The 25,499-nt window shown below is 36.5% G+C and overlaps 2 protein-coding genes and 1 pseudogene across 2 annotated transcripts; 1 reads left to right on the plus strand and 2 right to left on the minus strand.

Annotated features, from left to right (window-relative positions):
• Positions 1–745: 745 nt before the first annotated feature.
• Positions 746–11,343, plus strand: LOC113725990 (wings apart-like protein 2). The gene is made up of 13 exons (XM_027249441.2): positions 746–1,772; positions 3,331–3,430; positions 4,205–4,541; positions 5,149–5,261; positions 6,033–6,161; positions 6,310–6,403; positions 6,531–6,620; positions 6,974–7,560; positions 7,936–8,213; positions 8,897–9,047; positions 10,608–10,705; positions 10,787–10,868; positions 10,966–11,343. Exons 1-13 carry the CDS (start codon positions 922–924, stop codon positions 11,047–11,049), a joined length of 2,994 nt encoding a protein of 997 aa, XP_027105242.1. The 5' UTR covers positions 746–921; the 3' UTR covers positions 11,050–11,343.
• A 5,992-nt stretch (positions 11,344–17,335) lies between these two features.
• On the minus strand, positions 17,336–20,150 carry LOC113725989 (epoxide hydrolase 3). Its single transcript, XM_027249439.2, is given in 5 exon segments — positions 17,336–17,785; positions 18,047–18,285; positions 18,368–18,535; positions 19,661–19,867; positions 19,870–20,150. Coding segments are annotated over 5 exon segments (939 nt in total). The 5' UTR covers positions 19,948–20,150; the 3' UTR covers positions 17,336–17,538.
• Positions 20,151–22,042: 1,892 nt separating this feature from the next.
• LOC113725988 (epoxide hydrolase 2-like) lies at positions 22,043–24,301 on the minus strand (annotated as a pseudogene).
• Positions 24,302–25,499: the final 1,198 nt, after the last annotated feature.

The following is a 25,499-nucleotide window of genomic DNA, read 5'->3' on the forward strand; positions in this document are numbered from 1 at the left end:
TTCAAAATTGAACTTCAGAATGAGAGTTAATTGGTTTAAATCTTTTCCATAAAATTTTTAAAATGGTAACTCATTTTCCATAAAATAGGCAGAATTAGTGGAATCATTTTAACAAATACTCAATCTACTTTTACGTAAAACCTTTATTTTATTTTATTTCCCTAACAATAGCTACAACTAACTGATTTATTAAAGAAAAACACCTATACGAGAGTGAATAAATAATATATTGAAATTACGAGAGTGTTGTATTTGAAAAATATTTTCTCAAATACTGAATCCATATAAATCATTTAAAAAAGGTGCATCGTATATAGAAATTTTCCTGATAATTCACATAGTTGGTGCTTATTCGCACCATAAAATCAACTCTAGGGCTAAAATTTATTGATAATGTTTAAATTGTGTATTACTCAGTTTTTAAATAAACTTAGAATGCTCGTAAATAAAAGGGAATTAATTTGCTCAAAAGCAAACAGCAAAGAAAGTAAGAACGGAAAGCACAGTAGCCGAGCTCTGATCTATCTTGAACAACGGTCACGCCGTTGCCACGCTGCCAACTTCCATTTCCGACTACCCAAACTACCCTCAATTTTTAAAAAACAAAAAACGAAAATCTCAACGTCTTTCCTTGAAAATCCAACGGCTCAGATCTCACCACCAACTCATCCTCAAAATCGCATTCCTCATTTTACCCGAAAAAAATTAACGTCTATATATTTAATATTCTCCAATCGGTTTTTACTGTTACATGCCATTACATTAAACCCTCCTTTCACTTTTGTCTCGCTAGAATTTCAGTTCCTGATCTTCAAGAAAATCAAGAACCCTTGATTTTTTTTTCAGCTCGTCTCAAAAACCCTAATTTCAAAATTTTCAAAATTTCTCCTATGATGACAAAGTATCGATCTTGGTCAAGAAATGATTGTTAGGACCTACGGCCGTCGGAGCAGAAGCATGGCGACGAGGAACTTTAACGGTGGCGTCTCCGATAAGTCGTTTTCCCAAGAAAGCCCTCCAGATGTTTTCGATTTCACGTTTTCTTCCCAAGGTTCGACCCGCTGGTCTTCCGACCCGTATGGGTTCAGTGATTCGTTGGACCCGTATGGTTTGAATAATATTACGTCGTCGGCGCAGGGGAATGATTTTCAGGATGATGATGAGTTGAGGATTCTGCCGGCGAGGGGTGGTGGTAGTAGGGGAAATGCCGAATATGAAGGGTTTGATGATGGGGCTTTCCGGACCAAGAAGGTGAAGATCGGGGATTCGGAGACCTATAAATTGAATTCGTCGCCAGAGTCGGATGAATTGACGATTTTGTCCTCCAAGAATGGGAGGAATGATGGGGACTTTGGTTACAGTGATTTGGGTTTTGGAAAATCAATGGATTTGGAACCTTATAGCTTGAATTCGTCTCAAGAATCTGATGAATTGGTAATTTTGCCTGTGAAAAAGGGCAAGGAGAATGGTAAATTTGACGGGCTTCTTCAAAAACCCAAGAAAGTGAAGGAAAATGGGGTTATGCAGAAAAAGAAGAATAGGAAGAAGGGGAAAAATAGGGAGGTGGGCTCAGATTCTGTTACGGTTGGCTCTACGGCAACGTTGATGGAGACTCAGGAGTTTGGAGAGATGATGGAGCATGTGGACGAGGTGAATTTTGCATTGGATGGATTGAAGAAGGGGCAGCCCGTGAGGGTCCGAAGAGGGAGTCTTCTTTCTTTGCTGTCAATATGTGGAAGTTCTCAGCAGAGAAGGCTATTGAGGGCTCATGGGTATTTTAACTTTTATCTAAATTCAGTCTCTTTCTTCTTGGTTTGAATTTTAATTTGATATAGCGTGTTTTGCTATGCTCGACCTTTTAAATCATTTGGATATCCGTAGGAAGGTGTTACAGATATTGCTGTATTGAGTGGACATGCCTGGTGTATTCATGTGTAGAAAGAGATAAATCAAATCATTAATTAATAATATAACGCATTATAGTTACGAAATTATTGCAGGTGGTAATCTATATTCTGGTTTTTAACATTTTCTAGGCATCATATGATTTTTGGAGGGCTGTTCAAGTTATGGCTACAGCCTTTTCTAATAGGAGCCAAATTCAATCTCTTAAGTAACTTCTGAACAGTATTTAGTAGTTGAAGGAAATGTTCTTGGGCTAATTGTGATGTTCCAAGTCTTCTGGACTTCTGCTTATGGATGACTGAAGTTGTATAGCAAATATTGATTCTCAAGTGTGTTGCTACTTATCTATTATCATGGTTTGATCTAAATAACTTAAGGATAAGATTTATGATACCTGTAAAAGCTTATTGAGATTGCTAGGTCTTGTAATTTTCTGACCTGGAAGCACCGAAAGAAGTAACCAGTGATGAACCTTTATTTCTGATACATTAATTATGATGATTTTGTGGTTCTAGGGCATAAAGTTCTGTTCCCACAGTTTTGGTTCTCTTGATTTCTTATCTTTTCATTGTTCTTGTAGTTGGAGAAATATTTCAGGCTTGATAACGTATGATAGTCCATTTAATGAAAAATCGAATATGAACTACTTTCCTGTTTTCACAGTGACTATTATTCACAAGATTTTTATAATAGATTATGGCATATCTTCATGAAGCAAAATTCAGAAGACCATGATAAGATGAAAAGAAAAATTACAGAAGCTCATTTTAGTATCTGAATTGGATGTTGGTATCTCAGACTATAGGCTTATTAATTTTCTAAAGTAAGTTATAAAGCATTGTGACTGAAATTGCTGGTGAAAGCTTAAATTGGAAGAAAGTATTTCTTCAGTAGTTGGAAAAGCGGATTTGTGGTTGGGGGTTCATTATTTAAAAGATGAGGGTTATTTTTATTGGATCAGCAATAATAGGTTCTACAGTTTATTTGCATAGTTGTGTGAATGCATTAGACAATCCTGTCTACAATAATGTACAATGAGCTTTCTTCGCTGCTTATGCTGAAGTTTCCATCACAGCTTACTATTAAAGTCCAGCAATTTTAACAATTGTGTTAATTCTTAAGAAAGAAGACCATGAGTAGAATATGCTATTTGCTCTTGCTTACAAAAAGCTAATAGTGTTGATGAAAAGGTGCAATATACTAAATATTTTGACAATCATTGTTTAACCTTTATTTGGTGACTTATTGAAGAAAAGAATGTATGTGATATTAAGATGACAGGCTGGAATGGTAATGTACGCAAAGCCATGGAAATTAATAATTTCAACATTTATTAATGGAAAACCCTTTTATGATATTCATATTAGACTTTCATCCAACCTCTCTTTATCATTTCACAAACTAACTTGCTAAGTATGGTCTCAGGCTGGCTAAAACAATTATCGATGCTGTTTTGGGGATCAGCTTTGATGACCCACCAAGCAATCTTGCTGCTGCAGCTCTCTTTTACATTTTAACAAGTGATGTAAGGTTCTGTAACTGTAAACATGTGATTGAATCCTTTGTCTTTATGTATTTGGTTAGTAAATTGTTATTTTGTAAAAGATCTGCCTGATTCAATATGAATATTGGACTTTTGCTGATTCTTGCCTGATTTAAAGATTGAGCTTTTGTTGATTCTTCCTGATTTAATGATTGGGCTAAAACTTTGTGATGCTACCCTGGCTCACTGCAATCTTTAACCTGCACTTCTTAAGTAGTTTGGATTACAATAGAACTTCCCGTCAGTTATGATAGTATACTACATTATCCTTAAATTGCAGGAGAGATGTAATTAGGCCAAAGCGTTTCTTACTTGTGTCGAACATGTTCATATGTGTTCTAGTGCATTGTATTTTTCTAGTTAAGAGGGCCTTATTGGATTATTGTGATCATCATTATTATTGTTGAACATTGTTGTGATCAAGACCAGTTATTATGGATATGGTCATGTCCAATTAGACCAGTATATTTCCGGCTTATGCAAATAGAGCATCATGATCATTCAGACAAATTACACCAGTATGAAAAAGACTGGAAATTTTGGATTACCTGTGGAGAATTACCACTTGGTCCTTGGATATCTGTCTAGAAGATGTATTAGTTTTTTCTGCCGCTTTCAGAAATTGACTTTAAAGCAAGTTTGCCATAACCTTTATAGTTTTGTTGACTTTTTGCAAAGAATTGGTTAAATATTAATATTAACATACTACTTTTCTTCCCCTGTTGCTAGGTTTGAACTTTCTTCTTTCTATTTCAGGGTCAAGATGACCGTCTTCTAGATTCGCCTATATGCATTAGGTTTTTGTTGAAGTTCTTGAGGCCACTTACATTTGATGCTGCTAATGTCAAAGCTCCGAGTTTTGGTAGCAAGCTTCTGGCGATTCGCATGGACCCTGACGTCTCGCAAATTTCAGCTAAAGGTTCTGAATCTTCTGCTGCAATTATGCAGAAGGTTCAGGAGATTCTTGTCAGTAGCAAGGATTTGAATCCTAGAGATGCAAATGATGACTGCATTGAGTTGCCTGAGTTGAATCCTAAATGGATAAGTCTGCTTACAATGGAAAAAGCTTGTTTTTCTACCATTTCTCTAGAAGGTTCCATCAACACCATCTGCTTCTTAATAGGATATGTTAAAAGGATGCTACTAGTTGATTAGTTAATAGTTTTGATCAACTTAGTAATATCAGCACACTCTTCCTGCAGAAGTTAGTTTTCAACTGGATAATAGTTTACTTATTTAACATGAGATAACCAGATAAATTAGTTAGGGATAGAGATGATACCTTTATGAGTACCGAGTTTGGGTTTCTCCCTATTGCATGTTAACATGAGATAGCCAGATAATTAGTTTGGGATATAACTGTTACCTTGAAGGATACTGAATTTGAGTTCATCCCTTTAGCACCTCTTCCTCTGTTAATTGAATATATCCCTGTCTAGAAAAGTTTACAGCCTGTCTAATTTCTAGAAACTTACAGCCCATCGAATATACTTAAGGTTATTCCATAACAGAGGCGGTAGCCTTTCTTTCCTTTTTTCATTCTAATCACACCATTGAATAGTTTTATAATTAGCATTCCTATCTTACAGAAGATAGAAACATGTTTGCAGTAGCTGTTTCCAAGAAGATTGTAAATTTAGTTGGGTTGTCATAATTGTTGATTGCTTTAGAAGACTAATTATTTTTCCTTTGATATTCAGATGCTTCAGGCAGAGTGCGGAGAACTGGGGGGAATTTCAAGGAAAAATTACGAGAGCTTGGAGGACTTAATGCGGTCTTTGAAGTTGCAAGGAATTGCCATAGTGTAATGGAGGTGTGAACCTGTATGATAGTTGTTTTGTTTATGTTGCTTGTAATGTGGAATGAAGTTGGCCTCATTTAGAGAATTTGTTTGGAGAGATGATAAGGCTCTTGTTTGCCGAGTGTTTTAGTGATGATAATTTATTCGTCTGCATTTGATGTAAAATTCTATAGCTCACTTTTTAGTACTCGATTATACACTTCATCCCTCTGGTGTATGATACTACTAATTGTCATCGGTGTCATTGTTTTGATCTAGTAATCACACCAAATTTTGGTTGACAAGATCGATATAATTGTGTTTTAACTTTCTAGAGGCACTCTGAAATTCCATTATGGAAGTAAAAGTCACTTAAAAATTTTACTGCCGATTTAGTGGTGGAGTCTCCAAATGATAAAAAACCAAGGAAGCTGTGGAGTTTGTATAAGGAACTTAAAAGGAATCTTTTTTTCTTTTTTCCCTGAACTTTCTTGAACCTGCTGCTCCCACATCACTGTGCCTAGTGTCTCTCCCTTGGAATTCAGTTAGCCTTGGGTTTATGGTGCACTCCTTTGCAGTGTATGTGAGAGACCAGGAATAGCTTTTATTATAGGTGATGTGAACAGTAGATGATTCTGCAACAGGATAAGGTCTGTTGCCGCAGCTGCTGCACGTGGTTGTTAGGAAGTATTGTCAGTGTTCATGTTCATTTCTGACTGGTTGACATCCTTTTCTGCTATATTTAGTTTTTTACTTTAAGATCTAGTCATATTGTTATCTAAAGATACATCCCTTTCTTTTCAGGGTTGGTTACAGAGGAATCCATCTTCAGTGTTGGACTCAAAAGATAAGGAAGGTCTTGAGAGCCTGGTGATGCTTTTAAAATGTTTGAAAATCATGGAAAATGCCACATTTCTCAGCAAGGATAATCAGGTATAAGAAAGATGGAATTTTCTGTGTCATTGCATGCTGAAAATCAATATTTGCATCTTATCCTTTGTTCTTGTGACACACAAAATGATTCTTAGAATGAACTTGTTTGAGTTATCAATGGTCAGTATGCTGGTGTTTTCCATTGCAGAGCCATTTGCTTGGAATGAAAGGGAACTTTGACAGCCAGAGTGCCCCTCGGTCTTTCACAAAGCTCATCCTTGGTGTTGTTAAAATTCTCTCAGGTATGTATGCTGAGTGATCTGACCATTGAACAACTTCGTTATCATTTTGTGCGCTTCTATTCTAGTATTAAGCCTAACACTGTTGATTTCATATTTACTTGTTCTCACTAATTTTCTCCATGTGTAGGTATTGCTTTGCTTAGAAGTTCGTTGGGCTCTGAGGAAGGAAAGACTTGCAACCATTCAAATGAAACTAGTCATGCTTCTGAGTTCAAAGGTAGCCTTTGTTAATATTACCACATGAGATCATAAAATAAACATGATGGTCAATTTGATGGTAGCACTTCATATGTACTTTTAAGTGTTCCCAAGTCCGACATTTAGGTGCTCCGTACTTGTAGGATCGCAAGTAAACATATACTGATTTTCATATGAGGAAAAGGTTCATGGTATCCATGTCATGAGTTACATTTTATTGTGATAAACTGATGAAGATTTATTGATTGTTGGTGGTCTCTGATTTTTGCATAATATGCTTAAAACTGCAAACCTAGTGGATAATATCAATCTGGAAAACGTGAATTGAGTTTACTTTGGCTTTTTAACCATTTTCAGCATTTGTATATGCAGTGGAGGACAACAGGAGTTTGTGTATCAGTTGTTCTAGAAGGCGTACTATGGAAGGGACCTCATCTTTGAAAAGCCTCAGTATATCACACAACAGTCAATCATTTTCTTGTCACCCATCGTCTTCGAAATCCCATTCAGGAGCTTCAACCATGTCTGATACCGACCCTTGGTTGAAAATGAGGATTGATTCTTCCATGTCTGGGCAATGTAGTGGAACATCTGGAGATTTTACTAATGGGACTATATCGAAAGGTTTTGGAGTGAGTTTTGGTAGAGGTAATGATCACAAGGTCTCAAACGCCACCAAGTTCGAACCTATGGAGGACAGCCAGGACCCTTTCGCTTTTGATGAGGATGACTTTGAACCATCTAAATGGGACTTATTATCTGGGAGGGAAAAAGTATCTCAAGTTCACAATAGCAGGACTAAGCCTTATCAGCCTGAAAGTGAAAGTCAATCTCTTCTATTGTTGGGCCAAGAAGATTCTCATCTGGATAATCAACATTCCTCTGAGGTATCTTGTTCTTCTGGTGTTACAGATGAAAAGTCCAACCTTCTGGCAGATTGTCTTCTTTCATCTGTAAAGGTAGTTTGTTCACTTTCTCATTTATTGTTTCTTTTTCATAAACAGTTAGAGAAAGTAAGATCTGAAACCTTTTATGGTAACTTTGGGGTTGTTGATTAGATTTGATAACTGTATGCTCCCATGTTTACTGTAATCAAAGAAGCATTTTACATCACTCAGAAATAAGACACCTATTCTTGCATTTTTTTCATTCTTTTTGTGTTTTTTGAAAGTTGTCCTTATGTGATTATGTTGCGATTTCATTTATATACCCGCCATTATTTAGAGAACTCTTTTTCTGGGTATTTAATGTTGCTTATAAGTTTCTGACAGTCAATCCATATGGTCCCTGTCAATGGTTTATGTTTGATTCTAATTTATGTTATCATTTGGCAGGTCCTGATGAACTTAACAAATGACAACCCTATGGGCTGTCGGCAAATTGCAGCCTGCGGAGGACTGGAAATTATGTCTACATTGATTGCTAGCCATTTTCCAAACTTTCGTACCTACCTTCCTTGCTCTGGCAGTTCAAGAGAAAATGGTGTGTCATCAAGATCAAGTGCAGTGGTTGACCACCAAAATGACAGACATCTAACTGATGAAGAGCTAGATCTGCTAGTTGCCATTCTGGGATTACTAGTGAACTTGGTAGAGAAGGATGGCCTTAATAGGTGTGTGGTTTCATTCTTGGTTCTAGTCACCTTTCTTGTTGCTAAGTTCTTCAAACTGTACTTTCACAGATAAGAAGTGCCCTTTCTGTAATATGCTTTTAACTTTTCAAAGAATACTAGAAGCTTTTTTCAAGATTAAATTGGTACTCCATGTAAAGAGTTCTTAACTTGAGGTTTCCTATGGAAAGACTTAGATCAACATGGTTGTTGATCTAATGCTGCTTATTATGGTAATGATAGACAAACAATCTTCTTGTCTGTATTCCTTCATCCTGATAATCAATGATGCAAGTGTAGCAGATATTGTCTAACATTACTTTCCTTCTCATCTTACCCTCTCTCTATCCATTCTGGTGACATAAACCATTGGAAATTTATGTAATTATAATAAGACAAAGAAATAGACTAGCTGCTTTCTATTCCTCTGTGGTTGATCAGAAAACCACATCAGAGCGAAATATGCCTCCGTGCTTGATTTCTTTCTTGGTATTGGATTTTTGGTTCGATTGCATATTAGCTTTGAGTAATGTCACATCTATTGCGTATTTTGACTTCTTTGCCTGCTATTCCTCTTCTGGTCTCCAACTTGACCATCTTCACTTCGAATGATTTGAGAGTATATCTTCGCTCACAGATATTGATATTCTTCGCATGGATTAATTCTGTTCATTTTTCCAATGTAGATCACGCCTTGCTGCAACTCGAGTTTCACTGACTAATTTGGAAGGTTTAGAAAAAGAAAGTTCTACAGACCTAATTCCACTGCTGTGTTCAATTTTCTTGGCCAACCAAGGGGCGGGTGAGGCTGCAGGTGAAGGAAGACAACTGTCATGGGTGAGTAAACTTGTATCATTCTACTATTAGTTTCACCATTGCTTTCAATGGTTGCTCTATGCATTAGATGTTTGGAGCTGAAGCAAAGCAACTTCAATCTGTGTCCCTTAAATTGAAAGAATCAACTTTGTAAGCTTTGATAGCTATGGTTGTAATTAAATTTCTGAGAGTTTTTGGGCTTTAGATTTTATTGAGAAGAAGATCAGTTTGGATGTTTGTTTTTGGTGGTGTTTTTAGATTTTTTTAAAAAAATGCTGTAGCAGTTTTTTGGCTAAATGCTATTGCAAGAGAAAAAGGTGGTTGAACGACGTGTTTGGGGTTCTCTAAAAAGTTGTTCTTTGAAAACAGCTCCTCTTGAGTGGGCTCAAGTCTCTGCAAGTTTTTAGCCTTCTAAGATAGCTTGAACTATAGTGCCTCCTGCAAATTGACTTGGCCAATATTCCATCATAAAAGGAATTGAAAGGGAAACTGGATTATTGGAAGTCAGCATACTTGATTGTACTTGAGAAATCAACATAGTTCTTTTAAGCACTTATTTGAAGCTTTTATCTTGCATATATTGCTGGGTTCAACGTGATAAGCAGCTTTATATAATCTTGTTTCAGGATTTGTATTCCAAATAAATTTTGACTCTTACTGGAACTCAACATATTTGAATACACTACAGAAATTAAAGTTGTTCTTTTAACTTTTAATCTCTTATCTGAAGCTTTGCTCTTGCATATATAGCTGAGCTTGATTTGATAAGCAAATTTGTGTAATCTTGTTTCATGATATGTACTCCTGATAAATATCAGCTTTTGACTATTAGATTCATGTAGAAAGTTAAAATGTTTTTATGACTAGAATATGCATCATCAACACATCACAATGTTTATGGGCCCAAGAGACGTCAATCAGAGAAAAGAAACGGGATGTTGGAACTAAATATGTAGGATATCTGCTGGATTTAATTTGGTTGGTGTCACTCCTTTGTACAAGCCCCTTCTATAACTGAGCTTAATGTTTTAGTCTTGATTGTTGATCAAGTCGATTTCTCTGCGGGGAAAACAGCTTTGACTGGTTAGATGCAGAAGACAATGTGGCAATGAGAGAAATAATAAGTTTGATAGTGAAGGAGAGTGACACCAAAATCTTACTGAAAGAACTTTTTGGAGTTTCAGTCTGCATCATGCATGACCAGCCTCTTGCTGTCCGTATGCTTTCCTGCTTCCGGCATTACTGATATGTCTCAATATGAAGAAGAGTTGGTGAATGAATTTTGGTGGTATAATTGCTGGTTTTCTTGGAGAAATTATAATACTACGGTGTTGCTTTTCTTTAATGATAACTTTTCAAGGAAGTGTTTTGGCAATATAGGTACAAAGTTGATCCTCAATGAAATTACGGTCAAACATTAGTTGAATCCTAGAGGAGCCAGATGTGGTATTGGAGTTTTCATCTGCTATTATAGTTGCTTCCTTGTGTCGATAGCGGCTACATATTTCATGATCTGAAAGCCGGTGCATAATGAATTTTATTTATACAAAATCTAAGCAAAGATTTTTTATTGATCTGCAGGATGATGAAGATGCTCTATTGCAGGAAGAAAAAGAAGCTGAGAAAATGATTCTAGAAGCTTATGCAGCTCTTCTTCTTGCATTTCTTTCCACTGAAAGGTTGGTATCCTTTCTGGAAATGTTACTTGCAGGATAGCTTTTCTTCACGCTTTCTCACAACACGCCTCTTTTGACTCTCAGTAGGAGGATACGCAGTACGATTGCTGAATGTCTTCCTGATCACAACCTTGCAGTACTTGTCCCTGTGTTGGAGAGATTTGTGGTACGCCATTTTTAGTGAAATTCAAGGAATTGATTTGCCTTAAATTTGACTGGCCAAATTGTATAGGTTATCAACATAATTGTTTTTGTTCCTCCAGGAATTTCATTTGTCACTGGACATGATCTCGCCAGAAACTCATTCAACAGTGCTGGAAGTAATTGAATCTTGTAGGATCCCTTGAGATTCCGGAAGGTTCACATCTGTATAGTTTTAGTCTTCCCTCAGCTCTAGCGATTGTATACATGTACTTGGGAGATCAGATTGATGGGCTCTTTACTTACTAGTCATAGGCATAGATGTAGGCTGAGCTGACTACTTAAGCTTGTACCATTTTTTTTCCCCATTCTATTTTTGGTACAATTTTTGTCTTCATTTTTTTTTTCTATGGTCCCTCCACCATTTGTGGTGTATACAAAATGGATAGACACACAGCTTTCTCCTGTTGGCGGGCTATCTGCAGTCTCATTCTTTGTAATGGCTTTTCTCTCTGTCCCCTGAATTCTCTCTCTCTCTCTCTCTCTCTCTCTCTCTCACACGCGCGCGCATGCATGCACGCACTGGCACTCGCACAAGAGTTTTTTCTGTTTCTCCTTTTCCGGGTTGCTTGCCAACGCTTTTGTCAATATTGATGTTCACTGGTATTAACGGATTATTGTAGGCCGAAGGATTCTTTTGTAGATTGTCATGAGCGTTGATGAAATCGACTTTGTTTATGAGACTCTTTTTGTAGGCCAACTAAATTTATACGGGCAAATTAAAATTTTAAAGGAAAGCAAAGCAACATTGCAACGCAACTTGAAGTCATCCCTCCTGATCCAGCATTATATTTCAGTACAAGGACCAAATCTGTGTTCTAACAAAAGGTAGTACAAGGACCAATCTAGAATTTGGCATATTGCTAACTGGTTGAACTGCCAGTAGGGCTACAAACGAATCGAGCCGCTCGCGAGCAGTTCGAGCTTGAGCTCAAAATATTAAACTCATTTTTTTATATATATTAAACTCAAAATATTAAACTCGAGTATATATATATAATATTTTTTTATTTTTTTATTTTAAGTATATATATATTTTTTATTTTCTTATTTTAATAGTAAAATTACATATATATCCTTAATATTTTATTATTTATTAAGAAAAAAATATTATTTTATTTATTTTTTAAAAATAAAATAATTTTTTTAATTTTTTTCGAGCTTGAGCTCGAGCTTTAAATTGCCGGCTCGTCAAGCTCAAACTTGAGTTTGAGTTTGATAAAATTTAGTCGAGACTCTACTCGATTAATCCAAAACTCAACTCGACTCGTTTGCAGCCTTAACTACGAGTTTGCTTTTTCAGCAAAAAGATGGCAGTTGTGATCCATCGACTAAATATGTTTCCAGCCATTGGGCTTTGGTCAAATAGTTAGAAAGAGACCCTTAAGCTCTTCCGTGCGGTAGAGTGAAGGTTCAAATTGCATCATACAAGAAGTACAGTGCATCTTGTTTTTAAAAAATTTAGAGAGCGTAGCAGTGCATTTATTTGATCCAGTGGTTCGTCTTCTAATTTTTTTAAAAAGAAAAGCTAAATATGTTATGTACCTTCAAGTGAACGCGTACTTCACGAAAAGAAGCATCTCCAACTTTTGGATTGGATCCTCAATTAAATAGTACTATTTAAAATTGTTTATAGTAACTGTTTTGGGGTGGGTCCATATGGTTCAGCCGTCTGCGCGCGTGGTGGCGACAAGCGTCATCCAACCATTGACGAATTTGGCTGTTTTGTTCTTATACTGCTACTACGGGGTGTTGGACTGTCGGGAAGAATAACAACGGTATACATGATTGTTCTTTGTTGAAAATTCGGGTCAATGAAATGTATTTTGCCTCCGGTCTTGGCTGTATGCCAAGCCAGGTACCCGCGAGTTCATTTCAGACGCCAAATAACTAATGTTTGACAGTAACAAATAAACTGAATACTCCCTGCGTCGCATTTTTGGCTGTGTTATTCTTATTTTTTGTCTGTTCTAAATTATAGTTTATTTTTTAATTAAAAATATAGTTAATATATAATTTTACTAAAGTATTCTTGCCTAATATATTTTATTATCAATGAGTATAACATGTCTTATTCAGTATGGACTTGTAATCTTGGTCGCGTAGAAATTGTATTCAGTTCTTGAACATATTCTATTATATTTCAAATTATTGTTAAACAGATATTACATTTTAATTTTGTTGATTCAATTTTTTCACCTTTATTTTTTTATTTTTTTTAATAATGTCAGCACGCACGGATATTCACGCTAGTGGACTTGTAATCTTGGGCGCGTAGAAATTGTAATCTATATTGCCACCAAACGAGTCAAAGTCCATTGGTTCTTTTGTTTGGAACCGCCCTCCGGTACTCGCACTCGCACTCGCACACGCACACGCACAAAATTCCCAGTCTTATCATTTGAAGCTGTCAACTGTGCCTTTCTTTATCTCTCCAACGTGGAGCACCGGCTTATGATCATGATTTCATTTTCAAACAAAATATATATATATATATATATATATATATATATATATATATATATATAGCCTGTACCACATTTTCGTAGCTAATTAACAGCTGGAATACTTGTCCTTATAATTAAGGGCTTTAAATTAATTATTCGCAAAGAGAAAGGGAAAAGTAGTCCATCTCTTTCACCAAATGACACCAAAGTTACTCTTAAGCCTCTTTCCTATCTATGAGAATATAAGAGACAGATGCAGCAAAGATATCCCATGTCTCGCTATTCAGGTCACGCTCATTATCATCTTCCTTATACTTGGTGTAGGTTATCACCGGATAGTCTGCACCCCCTGGATAAGTACGATAGCCCCCGCCGCATCTTTGGAGCAGATACAGCTGCAGCTCTACATAATTGCTAAACATGCTAATATCTATCTTTTCTACCTTGAATTTTGTTCCACGTTCGTAGGGTTTTGCTTTTCGATATTGAAGAACAACACAACTTCGAGGACCTTTCTTTGGCCTTCTTCGATCAGCCATCCTACAGAAAATCCAAGGTTTAAGATTCATTGATAGAGCTACCAATGCACCCCCTTCCCATTCATTTTCACCGACATATACATAACACAAACCAGTGGCCAATTCATATGAGTGCCGGCTTTTGCATGAAGCTGCACCTAATCTTGCATGTACATAACTACCAATGATTATACTACTAACTTATTTCAAAAACTGAACCTTTACAACGTGGAGTTAGCCAAAACAATCAGGAAAGACAAATTTTTGCACCATGAAGGGTTGATGATACTTTAGATAGAACTGAGGAAAATTAATGCTCCTGAGAAATTTCCCGCAAAAGAATGGAAAATCACATAAAAGAAACTACTATATGTACTGAAAATGCGACCTTTTGTTGTCTATTTTAAGATTTTTGCCCTTGAAAGTTTCTTCCTCTTTCTGCTACAGATGCAAGAGACCAAAACTACAAGGTATATCAGCAAAATGGGACTAGCCCAGCTAAGCAGCTCCCGCCGCATCACCCATATCATATCAAACTCTCTTACTGTTAGATTTGGAACTGCAGTTTTTCTGATTTTTACATCCATCAAGCTGCAGGAACTGAAGCAGTTACCGGGATTCTATGATGTCAACATACCGATTCTCACTCAAAAGCATCAAAACTAGGGTATATTCAGCTCTCTTTTGCAGACATTTCCAATCCTCCATGGACTTCATAATGCATAGAACTATATCTGTGAGTCCGAATAACGACCCATGGTGCAGTGTGTAACTTTAGGTAAGAACAAAAAGAAAGACTGAAAAGATGCTGATAAACTTTAAAATTTGCCAAGGCTATGACTACCATTATCTGTTAATTACCATGCCGGGTGTCATTTTCCGTACTGACCTAAGCCATTCCGGCTATGACTCGTCCCGTCCGAGACAACTCAGACTCGGACGAGTTAGCGAACTAGCCGGGTGTGCTAAGTAATACAGCGTGCAGATCTGTAAATGCCCAAGAACGATGGCAGTTTGTAATGAGATGGATTCCCAGATGAAATGCAGCAAAACTCGACGTATGAGCAGAAAGTCAGGAGGAAAAACTAGAGGTTTTCTTTTGTTCTCTGAACCTGATGACTCCGGATGGAAAGTACATGGACTTTACGCATCCTCACTTTCTTAGCTAGCTAGTTGTTACGAGAAAAGTGAGGATATTATTATTAAAGAAAAGAAGAACTTGCAGTAGCAGTATGAGATTACCGGAACAAAGCAATCGTGGAAGTATCTCTACAGGAGGCCCTGGCCAGTCGCTATGGGTATGCAGACCTGCAAATATAGTTAGAACGCACAAGTGTTATGGAAGTTCCATGGAATTCATGAGGAATATGGGCAGGGGAGAGTCGTGAATAGGAGTTGGTGGAGGAGAAGTGTATTATACCGAAAGATACTTGGGAAATCTTACTTAGCTGAGGCAGAGAGACCGTGATGGTAGAGAGTTTAGAGAGAATTAATTAAGACACTGGCGCAGGGCGGGTTATAAAGCTAGAGAAGAAAAAGAATCTGGTGAGGCCCGGTCCATGGGAGGGTCGTGAACCGGCGGGGCGGGAAAGGCAGCGTCTTGTCTACTACCAAGTACCAACCCCGTCTTCGTCACTATTTTTTTTTTTTTGAAATGTTTTAATGCACGCGCGCAGTGTGTGGTAGATCTTTGTTGTTTTGTATTTTTATTTATTTTTTTCGCCCTTTTGAAAAATACCATCCAAGCCATTCCGGCTGTGCCGGGTGTCATTTTTCGTACTGGCGTAGAGGATTGTGTAGGTGGGTACACGTGTCCTTCTCATGGGTCAAAACAGATCTTTTCCAAAGCCCAATTAATGGTTATTCAATTCCAGAATAGTTTGTTTATTTACAATTCGTGAAGGGGAACGAAATGGAAAAGGGGTACTTTGGGGTGGATGACATGACACAAATCTTTACTTTATTATGATCCCTAGCTACTAACGTAAGCTGCCACATCCAATGTTGTCGTTTGGGGGGGTGGGGTGTTTGGTTTTTATAAATGATTATCCTCATCTGCTGTGACAAATTGTAATATATTCTTCTTGTTTAAATTTTGCTTGCTTTAGGTTATATATATATATATACACATATACATATATATATATATATATATGTTGAAAGTAGTAGAAGCAGCCGTGATGAAGAAGAAAAGTGGCAATCTTTGGAGTCAGCAGTGAGAAAGTACAAGATAACGAAATGATAGATAGTGGTCCTAAACGGCCGCCTGGTGGGAGGATATGAATATGAATATGATTTAGGAATTTCCTGACTTGTGGATTCACGAAACATATTAGGAGCGATTTCCGTAATATTTGTCATGAAGTTAGGAGTTTTTTTTTTTTTTTTTTTAATAAAAAAAATCTTTTTCTCGTTGGCTGGAACCATCTTGATTGAGGCAGAATCAATAGAATTAAGTTGCTTTAGCTTGAACGATTTTCCTCGCCTCCTCAACAAGTGTCGTCATTGAGTTTATTTACTAACTAACGGATTTCGAATTTTCTTCTCTTCTTTTTAGCATGTTGGGTCCAAGCTAAAAATATGATTATAGTAATTACAAAAAAAAAAAAAATACTACAATAATTACGACGCGCATTTACCTTCTTTCACAACACTAATGACCCAAATATGTACAGGAGTTCATTAGGATTGGTTTCTCTACCTACCTAAAAAAAAAATGAGGAAGGCCTTTGACCATGATGTTGCATCAATTTATAGATATCGGATGATTAATAAAGAGGGAATTTTTTTTTTTGGGTTTTTAGACATGAAATATTTATTATATCTTATGAACGTGGAAGAAGGAACAAACTTCTTATAGTGGACCCCACATCGTTAGCATTAATCGCTCGCTACATCATTAATTAATATTAGTGGCACGCGCTTATGTGCATTTGATACGGACCTTACTTATCGTCTTATCATCATCCCCTAGGGCTGTTTTTCTTTTTCTTTTTTTTTTTTTTTCGCTTTCTTTCTATACAAAATGACCACATAATTCAGATACATTTCAGCAGCTAAGGACCTCATAATTAATGCCTAACTGTATTTGAGAGTCCGAATAAAGAGCCACTGACGGTGTGCAATGGCGGCTGCAGCAACCATCTGATGGCACCAAAAGCACCATATCTCTGGAAACCCATGCAAGAAAACATGAAGTTGTTGCCCATTGACTTCTGCTCTATTCCAATCATTTCAGTCCGGCCAGGGAAAGGGTGTTTGTTGCTGGGTTTCTCTCACTCAACTTCAGTTAGTGATGGGAAAATTTCAGCATTCTACATTCCATCTCCATTCAATAGTTTATAACATGAAGCACATCAGCGATTTGTATTTTCGAGTTGGAATATGTCACGTGATGTTCACCGCTTATCCGCTATGCTAAAAGACCGAAACTTGAGAAATAGTAGGTAGTGATGGCTCTTGAAGAATAAAGTAAAACGAAGAAAAATCATACATTTGATTTGGCGTTAAAACACATAAACATGGATGCCGGAGCTGAAACTACGGACTACAGATGCATGATTGATCATCCGCCTGATAATACCTCTGAAAATCAATTTAAGAACAACTTCAAGTACATCCGAAGAGCCATCTTATAATATGGTACTTGCTTGTATGCGATCAGGATTAACTATGCCTGCCTGCTGAGGAAGCTAAGCAGAGGTTGATTCACCTCATCAGGGAATTGCTCTTGCACAAAATGGCCTCCTTCTGGAATATACTTTATCTCCAAATCTGGTACAAAATCTTTTATTCTACCACTCCTTATGTAGTCTTCAGTTTCGGGGAATTTAATCACATAGTCCTTCTCACCCATGATGAATAACGCTGGAACTTCAATTTTTGGATCTTGCACATTCGAACTTCCTCCAGTGGCCCTGAAATCAAGCATACATTCATGTCAATATGGTTTAATCAGAAAAGCTACTGCTCAGCTGAAAATTTGCTTCTCCACCAGTTCAACCAAAGTCTTCAAGAAAATATGTAATTTAGGTGCACTTAAATTTCTTGCATTTACTTGTGGAAGCAATAGTAAAATTCTATTGCATAAAATGAGCTCATTAATTACGTGTTGCAATGAAAGATAGAAAATCGAGAACGCCACTCGCCTGAAATGTAGATTAAGAGGAGTCCAGTACCTGTACCTGTAAACTTGTAATGCAGTTTCAAAACCAGATTTCTCATACAGGGCTCCATAGGTTGCAAAATCTTCCTCTGTCATCCAAGAAGGAAGAGGAGTGGATGGTTCCACCAGGTCCATGATCTCTTGGTTTTCATTAGCTATTGGCATTTCACTCCTGGAAAACATAATGTAGATGTTTCTTACAACCGTTTTTGAATCAAAGCGTCCAAAATCAGCTTCAGCTCTCCCAGGCTCCTGCAAGTCAAAGAAAAGAAGAATTAATACTAGAAGCAGCTATAATTATCGTCCTGAATAACCGGACAAGCAAAGTGCATACTCTCCATCTTGTTACGTAAAATCCTTCCGGGAGAAGCTTATGATGTGGAGGAGGCCCTGGTGGCCTGAATGGCACGCCTAATGTTGCTATAGCTGTGACCCTCTCTTTGTGCAAAATAGCAAAGTAATAAACTACACTGGCTCCAAAATCTTTTCCAACGAGAAAAACCTGCAAAAAAAAGAGCTTTGCAGTCAGACACCCAAAAGCTGTATGTTCTGATGTGGATAACAAATCAGTAACACAAGAAAATGAATAATGTTCAATTTATTTACTTGGTGCAGCTATGTGCCAAGCAGGACATAATCCTTACACGGAATTGAGGAAATTGCACTTACTTTTTAACGTAACCTAAGAATGTCAAGATTTAGTACTGTACAGGAAAAATAGTTTAGCAGGATTTAGATGGCATCTTTGTGAGATATCATTTAACATTTGACGCCTGATGATGGACAAGTTCTGGAATATTCTTTCCATATGGCACAAACCATCCAACAAAGAGAAGGAATCTAATACTCTGGAAGCAAAGTTATGAGGCAAAGTCAGTAAAAAAACAAAAAAAAAGCAACAGCAGCATTCATCACTCGTCCTGAGAATATGTCAATCAAGAACTCTAATATTCATTCGGTGAAGATGTAAATTGAAAAAGATAGGAAGTCCAGAATTTGAGCTACACCAAGCCCCATGATTTTAGCTATATCAGATCCCATGATTTGCGCTACATCAAATTACTAATCACTAAATGCCATTACAGATATTACAATCAAGATAAAAATCTTAAAATTCCATAATAAGTACTTTAATCTGAATGGTGCCTCCCCATACTTTATTATGCCCCGCTCATGAGATCCTCAAGGTGTCTATAATATGGATGGAAGATGTTGCTGCTGTGCTCATCACGAATTTGATACTATGCATGAACTCATTCTGCCCAGGATGTCAGACAAGCCAAGAGAGGCAGGACTAATAGTTGGTGGAAATCATTCAGCTATACATAATGAAGCCAAGAACATAGAAACTGTTGTTTGACCTGATGCTAAAACTTGTTGCAACTTGCAAGGTGATGACCCTAATGAATCATGACGGCAACACTACAACTATCTTGGATGGTCACGGGATTAACGTCCCAAGCTGATCAACAGTCAACAGACAGAGTCTTGTGTTTTTAGGGGGTCATGCCTGAAAACTTGAGAATTTTATAGCTACAACTCACGGCAAGCAATTACCAGAAGCCCAAAATAGAAATTTAGCATTAACCCGAAAATAGAAGAGGCAAGATTGCAGCAAGGAATATACCTTGGGGATACTCAGAGCATCAAGGAGAGCAAGGACGTCTGTGATAAAGTCAGCAAAATTGGCCTTCTGGGGTTCTGGCGGAGGGTCGGATAATCCAAATCCTCTGTAATCAGGTGCAATGGCTCTGTAACCAGCCTTGGCCACAGCAATCATCTGGTGGCGCCAAGAGTACCATATCTCAGGGAATCCGTGAAGGAACAGAACAACTGATGGCCCACTTCAATCTCAGCTACGTGAAGCTTTACACCATCGTCAACTTGTATGAACTTGTGTTGGATTTGATCCATTTCTGAAGATCCCAAAACGATGCAGAGAGGAACTAAAGAAACTTGTTTGATACTGTACTTCCAATTCTAAGGTTGCTTTCTTGTAAAGTTTTTGAGTTCCTGTCTGCTGCTTAGGTGGGAATAATTCAACTTTGGTGAGCTGAGCTGAATTGTCAGTTTGTCACCTGCTTTGAAGTTTGGTTGCAAAGATAATATTAAATTGGGATAATCTCAAAAACCTCCTTTGAGGTTTCTAACAGTCACGTTCAGTTGGCACCCTCAAACTTTAAAAAATCTTACTTGTCTCCTTTATTTTAGTTTTTTTTTAGTTTCATTTACAATCCAATTTAAAATATAATATTAAAAAATCCATTTTGGAAGAGCAAATTTAGTATCATTCCAAATTGGTCCTTTTGTTGTCTTACTTTTTATTACCAAACTGTGAACATATTGATAACAAATGAAAAATAAGAATAAAAGGTATGAAGGTTTATTCTAATTGGATAAAATATAGTATTTTTTTTAAATATCAAAAAGTTTAATATTCGAAAGTTTATTGATTTTTTGCAAGTTAGATAGAAAATATCTTATCTTGAGTTAATCTAAGAAGTTTTATAATTTTTTTACATATTTTTGAATTTTTCAATTTTTTTAAATCAATGGCTTGAAAAGAAAAAAGATACTTATATATGAACTTATTTATATTGTTTTTAGGCTAGTGCAAAAAGGTATTCTTTTGGTTGTAAATTATGGCAAGTTAGTTTTAAGAGCATTGTAAATCATTTATAATTTTAAGTAATTTAACATTTCTTGTTCAAACCAATGACATCAAAACTATTAAAGAGTTTTTCGATCTTATTATCAACTTTTGAACTTTATTAAAGAACTATATTGATCAATTAACAAAAATTAAGAGATAAATTTAGTCTGTTATAATAATTAAGTACAAATTTGGAATTTATATTCTCCCTCTCAAAATGAGAGCTTGTTTAATATTATATTTTGAAATGGAATTTAAATGTTACAAGAAATTTAAGCTAAGGGAATCAAGTGAGATTTTTAAAAAGTTTGAAGGTGCCAAGTAAAACTGTTAGAAACCTTAAGAGGACATTTCTGAAATTATACAGCAAAATACGTCATCGTGAACTTTTAAGGTTACATCTCTGCCCTTCAAGATGGCAAACATTTTTTTTTTCCCTCTTAACTATTCCTGCTTTAAATATCTAGAAGGTTGGCAAAACTGACGTAGTGCCAAAAAAAAAAAAAAAAAAAAGTTGCATATCGTAAATAGGCAAAACAAATATTTAGTGTTTGGATGGGAGATTATTTGAAATAATTACTATAGCTTCTTTTATAATGTTATTTATATGTTATAAAAAATTGATGAAAAATCATATTTGTGACGTAAGTAAAATAATATTTAGGATAATTTGCCAACTTGACATTTAAATGGAAGGAATGATTTCAGGAAAAGAAAACATTTTGATTGTCATTTATGTGTATTAGTTTTCCAATCAATCCAACATAAACATTTTATACTCCTTTTTGGATCATTCCTTTCCTAGGGGACATAGAAGGAAAACCAAACTCCACATCATTTTGCAACAACCAGGCTCTTGTAAGCACATCCTTCTGTTGTCATTGTTGCATATCCTTCTTTGGTGAATTTATAATTCAATTAAAGTTAATAAACATGGATAGACTAAAGAACAAATGGAAATGCTGGTAATCTAAATTTTGCATAACTTAAAGTGTAAAGTTCGAAAGAAATTGAGAATAAGAACCGGTCCTGCAGGTAATGATAATTTATTGAAGGATTTGTAGTGCAAACTACAACAATGGCAAAAGCTGAATGCCATGAGCTAGTTTTAGCAGAAAAGTTGTGGATGAAATTGACAGGAAGAAAACACAAAATGTCCATGACTTCAATATAGCATGGCAGCAGCCAATGAACTTTAGAACCTTGGACAACAGGGCGTCAGAAATTAAGCCTGCTACCAACCAACTTGCATGTCTAGATCAACTATGGGTCTTGAGGAAATTGAGTATCAGCCCATTCACTTGATCTGGAAATTGCTCCTGAACAAAGTGGCTACCTTCAGGTACATAAACTGTCTTCAGATTAGGAGCAAAAAATTTTGTCTGTTCGCTTCTTATGTAGTCCTCCATTCCCGGGAATTTAAGGAAGTAATCTTTTTCACCCATTATCAGCAGTGCAGGGAGCATCAACCTTTACTTCTGATGTATTGAGCTCTCTGTTCGCCCTACAAATAAAGTTATATACCAAATCAACCACTAGTTTTCAGAGAAGGTGTGCACATTGATATATCTAGGACCATAAGCTACCCCCCACTGTTTTTGGCCGGCTTGTAGTGGAGTTGCAAGCTACAAGTTGCAAACTTGGAATAGAGAATCATCACTGCAATAGTGGACACAAAAGTTGTGATCATGAGTTTCAAAAATTGGGGTAAATGATATTGTCATTTGCAACTCTTCATTGCAGGAGTTGCAGCAGTTCCACACCATGACTACTAGCTACTTGATAATCATCTCATCTAGGCAGTAGTATAAGAGTAACACATATATGCACTTGCAATGAATTTAAAAAGTGTAACAATTCTTTTACCTGTAAGGCACTTGTAGAGCAGTTTGGAATCCAGATTTGTCATATAGTGCACCATAGTTTTCAAGATCTTCTTCAGTGAACCAAGAGGGTAAAGGAGTAGATGAATCCACCATATCCATTATCTCCTGATTTTCTTTAGCTATTGGTATTTCTACTCCTGGAGAACAGGATATATATGTTGCGCACAACTGTTTTGCAATCAAACCGACCAAAATCTGCTTCTGCTCTTCCAGGTTCCTAGAATCAAGAAATCTTGTAAGATGCCATGATTACTTTCCTATTCTTTTAAAGAAAACTGAGCACGCTTACTGGAGATAACAAAGAAAGAAGGTGCTAGAAACAAAGATTGTTGTGTACCATCCATCTGGATATATAAAAGCCTTCCGGAAGGAAGTCTTGCATTGGAGTGGGCTTTGGAGGCACGAAAGGTATGCCCAATGTTTACAACTCCAGCAACCCTGTTTGGGTAGAGAAGGGCAAAATATTGTGCAACACGGGCTCCAAAATCTTTAGCTACGAGAAAAACCTGTGTATTCCAAAGGTATGCAGATTTGGCATTCATGTTCCACAAAACGAGCAAGCATCCAAATAAAGAAAGTTCAATCACGTAACATACAAGGAAACATCAATTGAAAAAATCTCGTAATGGTATGCGCATGTGTGTGTATACATGTATGTCTGTATGTATGTATATATATAAAAGTGAAAGAGCAACTCCTTTTACATTATGTACTCTAGACGTTTAATGTCAACTTCACTCAAAACGGCAGAGCAATGAGTATGATAGCATATCTATCTTCTTCTTTCTAAGAAAGTCAGTCCCCAGTTGCATCGGATTAATGATTTATTCCGCGGATAAGGTACTTCAACGATTACTGTGCAGAAAATCTAAACTGGAAATGTAAGAAAGTCGTCAAGACCATGTTTGATTTGCATATTAGCAATATCATTCTAGCATTTTTTTTCAAGTCCTTGTTCTTTCTTTTATTGTTAAACCATTTCTCAAGATTGTGGAAAATTTTGAAGGCATCTATACTACCATTGGCTCGACATGCATACAATTATCAAAGCCATGAACTGTTTCACTAAAAGAAATAATACCACCATGTTTTGATTTTCTTCACTTCCTAACAAATTCAACTAGCAAAAGTTATCTAGCAGCAAATAGAGTTTCAGAATATCTATATATAGAGCGAGAGAGAGAGAGAGCAGAAAAACACACTACTTCATAGCAGATTGTCGGCCCGGGAATTGGGAAAGGGGAGAATAGTACCTTAGAAATGGCGAGAGCATCAAGAAGGGAGCGGAGATCATCGACAAAATCAGCATAGGTAGCATCCCCGGGCACGGTTGGAGGGTCAGAGAGTCCATAGCCTCTGTAATCTGGAGCAATTGCTCTGTAGCCAGCCTTGGCCACAGCAATCATTTGGTGGCGCCAAGAATACCAGATCTCCGGAAACCCATGACAGAACAACACTTGCTTTCGATCCTCCTCCAATCTCAGCTATGTGAAGCTTCAGACCGTTGACTTCAATATGCTTGTGCTGTATTTGATCCATTGCCACGAAACAAAACCCGAGAAGGAGGGGAGGGAACAAGAGTAAAGTGTGCTAAGTGTAACTATTGCAGTCTATCTATCCTGGAGTATTCGTTTCTGCAAGGCTTGGGCGTGCACTTGCTCTTTAACTTTTAAGTTATAGTAAGCGGAAAACAATTCTCGACGGGGTTAGGTGGGAGATTCTTTAATTTTTGGTCTTGTCCTATTTGGATCACTTTGACTGATGGCTAGAAGAAAGGTTTATTTATTGTCAAATCATGGCCAAACACCTCGCGCCACGTCGCTGCTTTGTTGAGCACCGTGAACATTATTAGTGCTTCTAATCCCAATTTATTTATGCCCTTGTTTGGATTGCTTGTTTCCGTCGGAAAATATTGTCGTTTTCCGTGATCACATTTTCCTATCATCTTTTTTCCCTCACATATATCAAATCGTTACAGTAATTTTTCATGAAAAATGACGGAAAATGCAATCCAAACACAACCTTAGCCTTTCAACTGTTAAAAAATAAAATTTGATTGTAATGTTTATATTTTTTATTAATTTTATTTCAATGAATTTAAAATTTAAATTTAAATAATAACATATACTCCCTCCGTCCCACTTTGATAGTCTTATTTTTCTTTTTTGTCTGTCTCAAATTGTAGTTCACTTTTCAATTAAAGAATGTAGTTGTATTTTAATTTTTCTAAAATACCCTTATTTAATGTAAGTTGTTGTTAATATAAACCCATCCCATTTAATGAGAGTTGGTTCTTTTTTTACCATCAATTCAAGTTCTCATAAAATTGTGCTCTATTTAATGTGAGGGTATTTTAGAAAAATAGCAATCTAAATTTACTTTTTCGATAAAATTAACTATTTTTTCTTAAACTGTGTGAAAAAAGAAATAGAACTATCAAAGTGTGACGGAGGGAGTATATGATTAGAAAGAAAAGTTATATTAAAAAAAGAGATTAAAAAATATTTTTATTTTTTCAATATGATAAATATTTTAAGATATTTCAAAATGAAAAGTATGAAAACTGTGATTGGGCCATTTTTAAGTGGGATGCGGGTCTACGCAAGTCCTTGCTGCAAATTATTTCATTTGATGCCTTCAATTTCAATGGTTGAATACAGCCGCATGAAGGCTCAAGTCACGGACTGAATCACATCAAATCCCATGTGCCTCCAAGTCAAGTCACGGAGTATTAATTTTGCTGACACCGCTGCCGAAACATTCCGCCAGCTCCACTCGAGGATCCTTTGCTTCTTGACCCTCATGAAGCACACCATTCCTAAATGGATTTGATCTTGTCTAAAGTTGTCAAGCAAAATAGATGCAACTAAGAAGTTAAAACACAAAGCAAATCTTCTCAGCAAGGTAGACTACAAAACTGCCATATA

The sequence above is a fragment of the Coffea arabica genome, unplaced genomic scaffold, assembly GCF_036785885.1.
Source record: "Coffea arabica cultivar ET-39 unplaced genomic scaffold, Coffea Arabica ET-39 HiFi ptg000011l, whole genome shotgun sequence".
In the NCBI taxonomy this organism is placed as follows: domain Eukaryota; kingdom Viridiplantae; phylum Streptophyta; class Magnoliopsida; order Gentianales; family Rubiaceae; genus Coffea; species Coffea arabica.

What these genes read in the sequence shown, in the direction of transcription:
- LOC113725990 (XM_027249441.2), top strand. Translation starts at nt 922, where the DNA reads ATGATTGTTAGGACCTACGGCCGTCGGAGCAGAAGCATGGCGACGAGG. An exon ending in GCATTTCTTTCCACTGAAAG is followed by an intron (nt 10,706 to 10,786) that starts GTTGGTATCCTT and finishes TTTGACTCTCAG; the next exon opens with TAGGAGGATACGCAGTACGA. An exon ending in CTGTGTTGGAGAGATTTGTG is followed by an intron (nt 10,869 to 10,965) that starts GTACGCCATTTT and finishes TTGTTCCTCCAG; the next exon opens with GAATTTCATTTGTCACTGGA.